This window comes from Callithrix jacchus, chromosome 16 (assembly GCF_049354715.1).
Source record: "Callithrix jacchus isolate 240 chromosome 16, calJac240_pri, whole genome shotgun sequence".
Taxonomy (NCBI): domain Eukaryota; kingdom Metazoa; phylum Chordata; class Mammalia; order Primates; family Cebidae; genus Callithrix; species Callithrix jacchus.
In genome coordinates, this window is record NC_133517.1 from 36,205,921 (window position 1) to 36,220,290 (window position 14,370).

The following is a 14,370-nucleotide window of genomic DNA, read 5'->3' on the forward strand; positions in this document are numbered from 1 at the left end:
TTTTTTTTTTTTTTTTTTTGTGTGTGTGTGTGTGTGTGTGTGTGTAATCATTGTTGAAATTAAATGTAATATGAAGATTAATGCAAAACAGGGCAGCAATGAAAAGGCATTAAATTGTATTGAATCTGAATTCACAGAACAAGAATTGATCCAGTTTTAACTGTAGTCAATTTTTCTTTCTAAATTAGGAAATGCTCTGAGAGAGAAACAATAATATAATACATGTGCCAATGATACTAGTAGTGCATAGAAAGTTAATTCAACATAATGATGAAGTTGGGTCAGAAAACTCTATCAGAGATAATTCCACATTTTCAATTCTTGCTATAGCATTTCCCCCCCCACTGATAACTCATTATCCTCCTGTTCTACCCTCTTTTCCTACTCTATTTTTGTTCAGGTGTTTTCTGTCCTGGAAAGACTCAAGACACCAATAAGAACAAGCTTTGTTCCTTTCTTTCCACATTGGTTTAGGAGAGATGGAAATGGGTGTGATGGCAGATATAATAATTACAAGTGTCAGGACTTCGTGGAAATTTTGACTGATGACCAATAATGATGATGCCAAAGTCCTATTCATTCCTTCATTTAGGAAATAATTGTTTCTTTTTGCAATACACTATACTATAATAATACTGTATTAGGGTAGGGAATGTGAAGAGAAATAAAATGTGGATCTCACTTTCCTGCATTCTATAAACAAAGTCTGCAGCAGTCATATTTACAGAAGTAGTACTCTAGGATTCCTCCCCCACCCCATTTTATTTATTTATTTATTTATTTAAAGATGGAGTCTCTCTCTGTTGCCCAGGCTGGAATGCAGTGGCACGATCTCTGCTAACTCCAACCTCTGGCTCCCAGGTTCAAACATTTCTCCTGCCTCAGCCTCTGTGATAGATAGGACTACAGGTATACACCACCACTGCTGGCTAATTTTTGTATTTTTTAGGAGAGACCGGGTTTCACCGTGTTGGTCAGGCTAGTCTCGAACTGCTGACCTCATGATCTGCCCACCTCAGCCTCCCAAAGTGCTGGGATTACAGGCATGAGTCACCGCACCCAGCCTTCCTCCCATTTATAAACTGCATGAGTCAAATTGTGAATCTTGAGAAATTTCAACCATTTATGGTTTTTCTATTATGGTTTTTCTAAATCTTGTCCTTAAGATTTAGAAAATACATAACTAGAGCTCCACCTGAGGCTGTGAGTGAGCCAACTCAAAAGCATTTACACCTGACCTCCTTCATCTCCTCACTTAGCTTTAATTTCAGAATGAACTTTTTCAACTTCTATGTTCCCCAATCCATCAAAATCTACTTTAATTTTAAACTCCTATTACTCTATTAAAAGGCCGAGGCGGGTGGATCACGAGGTCAAGAGATCGAGACCATCCTGGTCAACATGGTGACACCCGGTCTCTACTAAAAATACAAAAAATTAGCTGGGCATGGTGGTGCGTGCCTGTAATCCCAGCTACTCAGGAGGCTGAGGCAGGAGAATTGCCTGAACCCAGGAGGCAGAGGCTGCGGTGAGCCGAGATCGTGCCATTGCACTCCAGCCTGGGTAACAAGAGTGAAACTCCGTCTCAGAAAAAAAACAAAAAACAAAAAACTGTTTTCTTGAACAGTGACCTTGTCAAATCCAACTTCCATTCCCATTCTCTTTAGTCACTCCCTACTATACATTCCCACATTGTATCTTGGCATTTCACTCTTTTGGTTGATACTCCACTGCTATGATTCTCCTACCTCTGATTGGTTTCCCTTTGACTTCTTAATAAAGGAGGGTTTTCTCCCTCTACCAAACTTTTAAAGAAAGACCCAGCAATCCCATTACTGGGTATATATCCAAAGGATTATAAATCGTTCTATTATAAGGACACATGCACACGAATGTTCACTGCGGCACTGTTTACAATAAGCAAAGACTTGGAACCAACCCAAATGCTCATCGATGATACACTGGATAGGGAAAATGTGGCACATGTACACCATGGAATACTATGCAGCCATAAAAAAACAATTTGTAGGGACATGGATGAACCTGGAAACCATAATTTTCAGCAAACTGACACAAGAACAGAGAATCAAACACCACATGTTCTCACTTATATGAACAATGAGAACACATGGACACAGGGAGGGGAGCATCACACACTGGGGTCTGTTGGGGGGATATAGGAGAGGGACAGTGGGGGGTGGGGAGTTGGGGAGGGATAACAAGGGGAGAAATGCTAGATATAGGTGATGGGGATGAAGGCAGCAAACCACACTGCTATGTGTGTACCTATGCAACCCTCTTAAATGTTCTTCACATGTACCCCAAAACCTAAATGCAATTTTTAAAAAAGCCATCACCCCAAGCTTCTCTTAGATATTTTTTTCTTGTCTACATACTTTCTCAGCAATCCCAGGTTTCAACCATCATCTTGCTGTGGTTAACTCCTGAAAATTATATCTGTAATTGGAGTCCCAAACTCTCTGGCTAGTTCCTGGTTCAGTTTTTTTTTTCCTTCCCTGGCCTAGATTATTGCCCTGGTTGGTTAATCTCTCGCCTCTCCATGACATCCATTTCTCCCTCCTCTCGGTTATTACTGTTTAGAGTGGCATCATCCCTCTCAAAAACCTTAAATTACTCCAGGTTACTATTCAAACTCCTCATTTTGCCATTTTTAATCTCACTTTTTACTCTCTCGTCTATCTCCATTTGTACTATGTTTTATGCCTTAGTGACACCATTGCACCAATAAAGCACATTCACACTTCTTGCATTTGTTCATGTCCAGAATTTACCAAAGTACCCTTCCTCTCCATCTTTACCTGCCCACATCTCATCTTTTAAGTTCTAGCTCAAGAGTCATTTTCTTAAAAACTAGTAAGGAAGTAATCACTTCTCCAAGTCTACAAAACACATATCTCTAATGGTGACAGCTATTTTTATGCCCTGAGCTGGGTTTTTTTCCTGCTAAAATTTGTCTTTGCAAACATTTCTTTCTGTCAAGCTGAACAGAAAGCACTTTATGGGTAAAGGTTTTGCTTTCAATTTGTACCCTCTGTAGCTCCCAACACAATGCTTATTCAAATATAGAGCTCAAATCAGTACAAGTAAATAGGCTAAACACCCTGGTGCCTAGCATATGTTACTACTTAGTAAATATATGTTTAATCAGTAATTGAATGGGTAGATGAACAAATTGTATCCAATACACTAAATTACAATATGGCAAAATATTTGAATAATTTTTTGAAATATGTTTTGGTGGTACTTCAAGTTTGTTAATATAATTAGCAGATGACTAATTTGTAGGTTTAATATAGCTGGGAATACAAAATAGGGTCAACTAAGGACAAAATAGAACAAATATATAGATATTTTATTTCTTCCCCCCAACTCCCAAATCATAAGATATATAAAGAAATAAATAAGAGAGCACCAATGGTAAAATACAGAAGGAAAGAACATGTTGTCTTTTAAGAAACAAAAAACAACATTAAAGGACATAGAAGCATTGTAAACCCAAGATAATTACCAGGAACTAGCATTGTAGATGTGAGTTCTGGAGTTTCCAAGAAATCCACATTACTTCTTTGAAATGTCTTGCTATAATTTGTCTGAAGGTGGCTGTATAAATAATTACAGGTTAAGGCTGTGCATTTTAATTTACAATCTTCCTGAGTATAGCAGAGATCAAATTCAATCAAGATGGCAAGGTCTGGGATAATATTTTGGCTGTCGGGGTGTTTAAAAACTAGGATAGATAAGAAGGCAGACTGTATATTCTACATTTCTAGAGGATAAAAAGAAATCTAAAAAACTGAAAGTGTAGGCCTGGAAGCACAGAGTTGAACTTTATTCCTTTCTATGGCTTAAATACTGTTGGTGTCATTTTGCCTTCATTATAGCACAAAGTGGCTTCAAAATTGCCGTAAAAATAAAACGTTTAGGTGAAATATGAATCAACTGAATTTCCAGGTATTCTATTACTTCCATAACCATATTTAACACCCTAAACATGGACTTAATTAGAGAGCTATATTCTCTGTACCATTTTAAACTGTCATGAAGTTTATATTCTCTCAGATGAGCAAACATTTCCTTCATTCCATTTTAAAATTATATGTTTGTTTTATGTTAGTAATTAATTTCAAAGACACTGATTTCTTTTGAATTTTTGACAATGTCCTGAATTTCCACTTTATTTTCAGTGTTAAAAGATATTTAAAAGGTGCTAGGCTGTGATGATTCTAAAAATTAGATGTAGTTTTATTGTAAAATAAAATAACTGCACAGACAGTCTTATGAAAAATTAGGAGGTAAAGCTTTGTTTTTTCATCTCCCTTTTGTGCATCCTTTGTCTCCACCCCCACCACTACCGTCACCAGCTTTAGAAACCCATACCCCCATCTATATCTTCTTATCTGAAAACATCAGTAAAATGGTAAGACTCAAAGTTGGATCATTACCAAAAGTATTTGTGCTTCAAGAGAGAAGTGGTTTCTAAGCCATGAAATACATTTTTAAAAGTGTGTAGAAATCAGGGTAATGGCCAAATGGGACAGGTTTTAAGGTAAGGTAAAAAAGAACAGAGCTTTCCTACAAATCCTAAAATTATATCATGCATATTACCACCTTCCTGACATCACATAAAATCAGGCTTGCTCACAACTTACCTATTCCACACACTACTATTCTCCCAGAACTCATAGATCATGTAGCGAGATTCATTTGAAAGCTTTTGTGTAGAAATACTGAAATGGGAAATAAAAGGCATAATTAGCTACTGGAAATTAAACATGCAAGCTAATTTTTCTAATCTTTATATGTAGTATGAAACAATCTTATCCATTAATATAGGAAACAATCTAAGGTGCCTGCATGAAAATCAAACAGGTTTGTCAAAAATTTATTTGTTCAATATGTCTGTTAGGCATAAGTGTTTTTTTTTTTTTTTAGTTTTCTAGGTTTGCATCATGAAAATAGTCTCAGTATATGGCAGACATCACAAATGTAACTTGTAAAATTTTATTCATTTGTTCAAAAAGGTTTATTGAGCATCTGTTGTTCTAGGCCCAGAAAAATATGAGGGCATGCTAGCTGCCTTTGCCCTCAAATGTGCTCTTAGGATTGCCCCTGTCAACCACCATAGCTCTGCCAAATTCTCAGCCTTATAACGTTCTTGAATTGACAGTTTTTGTGTGGGGTCCTGCTCTAGGCCATTTGAGTCACGTAGACCACACTACTATACAACTGACTCCTAGTTTGCCAATACCTAATGGTTCTCTCCCTTTTTCTCCTTTCTCTCTCTCTCAAACTCTCTCTCTCTCTTTCTCTCGCTCTGAATCCCTCTTTCTCTAACCACTCAACATTGTCTCTGGATTAAGTTTGAAAGTCCACATGCTGGCCATAATTGCAAGGGTTTTTTTGTTTTCTTTTTTTAAATTTCTTTTATAATTTGCAGGAGATAAATTTGTTCCTTCCAGTCCTTCAAATAGCCTGAAGGAGGAAAAAGCCTATATAATATGTTTTGAAGGAGTGAAGAAAGCAGGCTGACTGAAAACATAGGTTGAGGTAACTGCAAATGAAGAGCCACTGAAGGACTTAAAGCAGGGAGAGTGATGTGGCTAGAGCTGTATTTTAAAAGATTCTTCCGATGACAGAGTGAGTACTGTAAGGAGGGTAGTATTACAAAGCATAAAGAACAGCTAGAAAGGTAGTGAAATAGCATAGGTGAGAAATGATGAAGACCCATATTAATGTTGAAACAAAGGAATACAGACAGATTCATAAACTTAAGAATCTGTGTCTTTAAAAACTTAATAATAAAAATACAGATTGTTCAGCCTAATGGTTCATAATACATTATAAAGCAAAACAAGGGGTTAGAAAAACAACAGGGCTTTTGGGTTAATAGAGAACAAAGAATTTACCAGTAAAATAGTTGATTAATGTAGATTTAGGATTTACCTAAGTGTGACCAGCAGGTGGCAGTAACTACACACAGACATTTTAGTGTTTTTTTCTTTCGTTCTGCTTGTAAACAGTGTTTTTTCAGAGTTGTTTATCTAGTTTGGTTCATTAAGGTATGATGCAGCAAATATTGTTTTTAGCTAACTTCAGATTTTCTAGAGAAAGGTTTACTATAGAATCATAAGAATTGAATAGAATGTGGAATTTGTGATTTTCTAATCCCAGTTCATGACTGTACTCTTTGGTAGTTCACTAAAATCCCAGAAATGATCTGCAAATTAATTGCATATATATGTTTTCCTAGGTAGAGAATCTGTAGCTTTCATCATAGTCTCAAAGGGATATGTAATCCTCAAACAAAACCTTGAACAGTATACTGGACAAATTACAGTTCATATCTATTTTCTTTAGGCTAAAGTTTAAAATACGCAGCCTTGTGTTTCAGGCTCTTCATCAACTGCTTCCTGAAAGAAAAGTAATTCATTTGTATACTTATTACATTAAAAGCCCACTTATCCTGCTATTTGAACCTTTCATTTTCCAGACTAGCCATAAGTCCTTAAGATAATAAATTAATAAAATTTTAGCATAATGCTCAAGCTTTTAAAGGAGTAAAAAGGATCTCATAGCATGAAATGGTAGTAATTTAAAGTATAGCCCAACAGTACTTCCACCATTTACCATTTATTAGCAGTGCCACCTTGATCCCAATACTCAACCTTGGTTTCTTATCTGTGAAATGGTGATAACAATGCTGAGGATTAAAGTGCCACTGCACTCCAACCTGGGTGACAAAGCAAGACTCTGTTTCAAAAAAAAAGTTACATGTAGAATTCTTAACTCAGTACTTGGCTTAGTGTGTGTGTGTGTGTTTAATTAGTTGTTAGCCCAATAGCTAAAAGGAAAATATCACTTTCATTGGGTGATTAGCTATGAAAGCTAAGCTGTAATAGTGTCAAAGCTAAGAAGCATGACAGAAATAAAAGGAATGGTGTGAGAGGAATACCAGAAAAGAAATGGAGCGGAAATGTACATATCTATTAAAACAATGAGAAGCAGCAAGCTAATAATATAAGTACTAATAGTGATTTAAGCATTTTCCATAGATAAGCCATTTTACCTTCACAGTTACTTTGGGGGTCATGCAGCTAACACTGACCATTGCCTCCCCAAATATGACTCTCCTCTTACTAACATGACTCTGCCACTGTTCAATATTTGCAACACACCTAATGTACCAATCAGTGTTGGACTGAGAATATCCTGATAATCTTGACTCCTCTCTGCTGGATATTTGTTTCCTAGCCTTCCTGGTGGCCAAGAATGACCATGTGACTTGAATTCTGGTCAATGAGATGCAAGGGAAGTATGCTGGACAACATGGTGAAACCCTGTCTGTACAAAATTTTAAAAAATTATGCAGACATGGTGGCACATGCCTGTGACCCCAGCTATTCTGATGGCTGAGGTGGAGGGTCGCATGAGCCCAAGAAGTTGAGGCTACAGTGAGCCATGATTGTGCCACTGCACTCCAGTGTGAGCAACAGCACAAGATCCTGTATAAAAAAAAAATAAGAAAATAGGTGCAAAATGCCTAATGTTGTTAGCTCTTACTCATATCTATTTTATTTTATGGCAGTGTTTTGTGCCTAACCATGGTGATACTGAGCTAAACATCGTGGGACAAGAAGCTACAGAACCTCTGACATTCACAGAGCTTTATTTTCTCAGCCAAGCACTAGGCAATTGTGCTGGACACATTGGAGCATGACTGATAGCATTAGTGGCATTTGATTATCAATTGATACAGGTAGAAAATGGAATTTGATTAACTGGTAAAACTGAAAATTGAATGTAGATAGGCACATGGCATAACATCTATGCCATATATATATTCTATATGGGTGTAGTGATTCTCTGATGCTCATTCCAACTGTTATAGTCTACATTTTGATAATTCCAGTAAAAGAAAGAAATTAGCTGAAAAATTAGCAATAGGAAATGAACAAAGAACTATACAAAACAAACCAGACTTGCAAAGGAATAGGAGAGGCTGAGAATATATCTTACAGGAAAAGGATACTCTCCTTCCCTCTACTTCACAGCAGGAGCTGTTGGAGCAATTTATTGTGGTTATTGAGAGAACAGAGTGCAACAGGCAGCACAAATCTATACACTCTCTTACTCTCCCACAGCCTGTTTCTCTGGGGCTGTTTTAATAGCTTGAGGTTATTTTCCCAATACCCATTAAAGCAGTGTTTCAGAACCTAAAAAATAAACTTGTGTGTCCTTTTTATAAATATGAAATTTCTAATCCCTGGAGATTGTAATACACTGAAATGGACCTTATCTTCTCTATATCCTCACTAAAAAGAGTTTACTGAGCTCTACTTTGGGAACTTTATACTGAGGAAGGTGTATTTATAGGTTCTCTTTGCTTGCTTTTTTTGTTGTTGTTTTGTTTTGTTTTGAGACAGAGTCTTGCTCTGTTGCCTAGGCTGGAGTGCAGTGGCACGATCTCGATTCACTGCAACCTCCCCCTCCTGGGTTCAAGAGATTCTCCTGCCTCAGCCTCCTGAGTAGCTGGGATTACAGGCACATGCCACCATGCTTGGCTAATTTTTCTATTTTTAGTAGAGATAGGGTTTCACCATGTTGGGCAGACTGGTCCCGAACTCCTGACCTCATGATCCACCTGCCTCGGCCTCCCAAAATGCTGGGATTACAGGTGTGAGCCACTGCACCTGGCCCTCTTTGCATTTTTAAATATTCAATTTTATTTTCAAATGAGTGGGCTCTTAAAAACTACACATATTCCCACATTTGCAAATCTGTCTTGAGTCACTGAAGTAAAAAGGACTAAAATGAAGTTTTGATTTGTGATCTTCTGAGTCTGGAGTGAAGTAGAATAATAAAAATTGTAATGGAAACATTTCCTGTGTTCTTGTTATAAAGGTACTACTGTAAGATGATGAGCTGTTAATGGCACTGAGGAAGTACTGTACTCATACTCTAGAGAAGAGGTGAGCCACCCAGACAACTAGGAAACAATAGTAAACACAATAGTGACACCAGCTCACATCTTCAGTAGATGGGAGGCATTGTGCTGAGCACTGCATATAAACTGTCTCAATCCTCCCAAACATCTCAGGAGGCTCTTGGTGAGGAGGCTCAGGCTTAGAGCCAGTGAGGGTCTTTCTCAAAACCACAAAGCTAGTAAAGTCCCATGTTTATTTCCAGAACCAGACTTTTTAGCTAGAGAAATATTCTACTGGGATATGAATAAAATATAATTAATTAATCACTGAGAGGAAAAGCAAAACACCCAGAGATGTGAAGTACCTGTTTGCGTGTGCGCGTGCACACACACACACACTCTCTCTCTTCTAAAAACCTTCCCAAAGCAATATTTGAAGAGCATTATGAAATACAGTTTAAACAAGCTCATAAGACAGAGTTTGCCTTGGTTGTGGAAGTTTTCTACCTAGGCTCTGAACTTGAGGCAGTGCATGGGCTGGCAGAGACTTGCAGCTGGGTGCACATTTCTTAGAGGAAGAGTAGCCAAGTCTAAGGCACAGTGGTAGGAACGAACAGATTATACTGGAAATTCTAGCTGTTCATCATCATCAAGGCAAAGTGTTTAGATAAGGGAGAACACATCATAATAATAATATGGATTCCTGGGTCTGTCAGTAGGATCAAATATAGAGTCAGGAAAAACATCTAGCATTTGATAAGATACTCACTAGAGAGTTACTGTAGGTTCTCAAAAGAACTCTGTGATAACTGTCTCTGGAAAATTATTATAGTAGCTGTTTATTGGACCGGTTGGAGTAGAAAAACTAAAGATGAGGAACACTGTATTTTAATAGCTTGAGGTACTTGAAGCCTGAGCTGGGTGGTACCCATGGAAAGAGGAAAGAAAAGATTTGCTGCTGCTTCATTTTCTTTGAATAACTAAGGCCTGAAATCATGACTTCAGGGATGCCTGCAATTTCATAATGGCTGAAATGGTCATTAGGCCACAGGGCATGCTGCCAAGGGAGCAATCACAGCTAGATGTCCTAGAGTTGGCGCCTGATCTACCAGAGATGATTTTAAATCAGAGTGTGGGCTGCCTGGATGCAAAAGGGAATTTCAACTTATTTGAAATTCAGTCTCCTCATTTAAGTTGTTCTCTCCATTTTGTTTTGCTTGGTGCCCCTAATGACCAAATGACACAGGGCCCAAATATTAGAGAAAACATCCAGTTAAAGGCAGCAAGCAACATCACCAGATAGAATGCTCTGTATAACTTAATATATGAATTCACAAATATCTGTCTTCTCAACCCCCAGCCTTGTCTAAAGTGGGAAATGCCTTCACTGTATTCCCGGGCTGTCAAAGGTTTCAGGTGAGGAGTAGGAGCACTTACCGCAAGCATCCACTTTGGGAGGAAGCACTCTCCACGTAGTGTTTCAGAGCAAGTTGGAATTCTTCCAGGTCCTCTTCTATCACAGACATCTGCCGCTGCACAAGCATGATGTGCTGCCGAGGAAGGGGTGAGGGTCACTGCATTGGCTGTCACAGAGCCTGGTTTAAGCTGATTCCTACTGCCCATCATACCTCCTCACAAAAACAAATGATTGTCATCTAAAAATATGACCAAGGAAGGTTCAGACAATTCCAAGTATAAAATTGTATAAAGGCTGTAATCTAGACAAGATATTTTCCTTGCCTCTAGTCACAGAAGCTAAACAAAGTGTTCTTTACAATGACATGTTTCCCCTTTAAAAGCAGTGATTCTCAATGAGAATAACTTGAGGAGTTTTAAAATTATCTTTATATAAAAATTTCTGGGAGTGGGGCCCAGGCATTGGTATTTTTAAAACCTCCCTAAGTGTCTCTAATGTGCAGCCAGAGCTAGGATCACTTCCCTATAGCCACTTACCACTTTTTGAAGAAAAGTCCTATTGTAGATTATACAGCTCCAACTTCTTAGGTATTTTGTGATATTAGACATAAGTGACAATCATTACAAACAACCAGATTTCAAAAAAAAATTAGTAACTCATGCATTTCCAAAGGTACTTCAAATATTGCAGTGTTGTCACACACATTAACTACTTACAACAGGCCCTGTTCAAAAGATAATAGCATCAGATGGTGCTTGTTTTTAATGGATCACACTGGATCGGATGCCAACTGTTCCCTGTAACAAATCCTATTAGCATTATAGCAATTGTAGTTTTAAGAATTCCCTCAAGATCTGTCTGTGGGCTTCTCATGGAATTTTAGATCTCAACATTATGTCTTTTCAAGAATTGGTAGTGAAAGTATAAAAGTACAGATGAGAGTAAGGATTGGCAGGCATCATAAAAGTGCAAAAACAGAAACAAAACACAACGATGTAAGGATGATCTAGAATATGAGAAAAATAACTTCCACAGTAATACCAGCTATGCAGCATGAGAGCTAGAATTAAACCTCTGCTCTACTGTTTTCTGTTTTCTAATCCAATTAGTTTCTATTTCATGTTAATAGCTATTATTTGTTGAACACCAATTATATTGTAGAGACTGTTAGGTATTCAGTATATTCAACAAATATTCCTACTTTTGTTGGACTAACCAAAGCACATGGTGTTAATATTAAGAACTAAGTAAAATTAATTTTTACCAAAATAACAATGGATATGCCCTTTTCACAAAAATCTGCAGGGACTTCTTGGACATTTGTAATTACCGACTCAGATAATTTGAAAAGTTCATATGAGATATATAAATATATCTACCTATTCCATTGTAATTCTTTTTGTCTAAAGGCAATTCTTACATGATCAAGTGGAATGGATTACAAAAATAAAAAGAACCCTTCACTATGCCCCTGAAACCATGCCCTTTGAAATGTGACTTTTTAGCTCCTCTCATCAAGACATGGATTCTATTCCCGCCCCTCACCTTGGATCTGGGTTGGCTTTCTAATTTGCTCTGGCCAATGAACATGGCAGAACTGACAGTGTACCAGCTTCAAATTTAGGGCCAAGAGGCCTGTGGCTTTCCACTCTTTCTCTTAGATCCCTGAGATTACCACGTGAACAACACCTGCTACATCAGCGGCCAGCAAACATTTTCTGTAAATGGACAAATAGTAAGTATTTTAGGCTTTGTGTGCCACATGGCTCTTGTTGCAGCTGGTCAACTCGGCTATTGTTGTGTGAAAGCAGCCACAGCCCACACGTAAACAAATGAGTGTGGCTGTGTTAAAATAAAACCACATAGAGCACAGCTGAGCTTCTCGACTATGAGAAAGCTCAGCCAAGATCAGCAAAGCTGACATGCAGCTTGCTGCAGACACAAGAAGCCCATTTGAGACCGTAAGAACCAGCCAGTTGATCCCAGCCTAAATTGCCTGCCTGCAAAATTGTGGTTATTGTGTTAAGCCATAGAATTTGGGGGTGGTTTACTATGTAGTAATAGCTAACTGATTCATTCACTTATGTACATTGATGTATAAATTGGAAAAATTGAGTTCTTGGCTTCCTAGATTGGGTTGCAATGTCCAACTTTGCAACCCAAACCAGACATATATTTTCCCCCTCCTTTCCTAAGATATTTGCACAGAGAAATTCATTTAAAAAGGCCCAGATAATATGCCTAAGTTTGATGACGATTCTGACAAGTGGAGCTTTTTAAATAATGGTTAGTTTAAAGTAGATTTTCTGAAATCCGAAGAAAACACTTAAATTTTCTGTGCTGGCCAGGTCAAGACAAGTTGTAGGATATGGGGTTTGGGAGAGGTGGAACAGGAGTCCTACTATCTTATTAATATTTCTATGTGTCTCTTGTGTCAAATACACAGCCTGAAAGCTTACTAAAATGTGGGATCCCAAGATACAGTTAGCTCAGATCATTCTTCCATGGTTGAATATTCTTTCATGATGCTACATTTTGTTTCTCTATTATAGAAGAAGTAGTAGATTATTTATCATTTATCTTATAGGAATTTTGTTACAATTTTCATTGTAACAAGATATGGCTAGATATTTGGAAAGTCTTGGACTAAATAGTGCTGTGTAAATATGAAAAGCCAATCTCAGTTCACAAGATAGTATTTGCCAGTGACATTAGATTATGTTCCATCAGCCTTTGAGTTCTTGGAACATTTCAAGAAATGTCATCTTTTTTAGTCTTAGGACTGAGACACGTTTTAAATACAACTTATTTTTTCATGTTACTTGGTTCTATTTACTACATTTACAGTTATGTTTCAAATATGTCTTCAGAGATACCACAGCCTTTCTTGTATGCTCTCATTGACTCCCTTAACAGTCATGGTAGAACAAGACTTATCTTTTGATAGTCCCTGTTATATTACTTGACAATAGCCCCAAGCCCTTAGGAATGTTTGGCAGAATGGATTGACTTCACAAGACAGTATCCATAGGTTTTATATGAGTGTAGAAAGGCAGAAAAAGATACTAGGTTTGTAGACTCATTGTATGATAAGCTATTTTAGTGTATCATAATAACAATGTGCTGAAGAAAAGACTGAGTTTTTGAAAAGCATAAGAATATACTCATATGTTGTTTAAAATTATGACTTTTTAAAAACCTTTGAATGAAGAAAATATCTGGAAAGTGATCATCTTATTGCACTACTCTTTTGGTAAGAAGTGCCATACAGATACATCTTTATAATATGCTTGCTATAAATCATCTGGAACATTTAAATATTTCTATCTAGCACTTTAGTGTTCTTTTAGTGCAGTGTTAGAAACATTCTATGTAGTAAGAGATATGTATTTTTTTAGAAAAAATTCTATTTACTTTTTATGACTTCATCTTAAATATTATGTCCTTTTGGAAGCAATCCTTGGCCTCCTAAATTGAGTTGTGCCCCCTTACTGTGCAAATCTATACTTTCCTATAATAATCCTTATCACATTTTATTGTAAACTCTGTATAATTTCCTCTAGTTTGTTTTCTAGCTTATAATTTTCACCACTTTATTTCCAGACACCTCTCTCCAGGCCTGGAACATAGTTGGTGATCAAGTTATTTGTGGAACAAACACATTAAAGATGTTTTTGCTGTTAGCCATTGACTAATCTTAGAATCCCCTTATTAACTTTATTTATTCCAGAAGAGGATTTGAGGTGGCCTGGAAACTCAACAGCACTGCACAATTGTTAGCTGCTCTTTCATCTGTCTCCTTCACCCTGTCCTCTTTTTCCTTTCTTCCTTCTCCTTCAAGAGCAGGGATATAAAGTAAAAAGAATTAGCTTCATTTTTCCTATATGGCCTTTAACAAGTTGCTTAATCCTTTCTCAGTTTGTCTTTTGATACATAAAATTAGAATAGTGGTACTTATATTAGAGTTTTGGGGAGGATTAAATAGAATAGTGTATATAAGAATCCTTCC

General features: G+C 37.2%; 1 protein-coding gene across 1 annotated transcript in view; it reads right to left on the reverse strand.

The window, feature by feature from the left end:
- The window catches only part of NECAB1 (N-terminal EF-hand calcium binding protein 1), a 166,544-nt gene that overhangs the window by 4,188 nt on the left and 147,986 nt on the right, over positions 1 to 14,370 (reverse strand). Inside the window, exons 10-12 of the mRNA XM_002759058.7 lie at positions 10,382 to 10,494; positions 4,671 to 4,748; positions 3,530 to 3,621 (exon numbers count right to left, since the gene is read on the reverse strand). Coding sequence (XP_002759104.1) covers positions 3,530 to 3,621; positions 4,671 to 4,748; positions 10,382 to 10,494 — 283 coding nt within the window. The remainder of the gene's footprint in view (positions 1 to 3,529; positions 3,622 to 4,670; positions 4,749 to 10,381; positions 10,495 to 14,370) is intronic.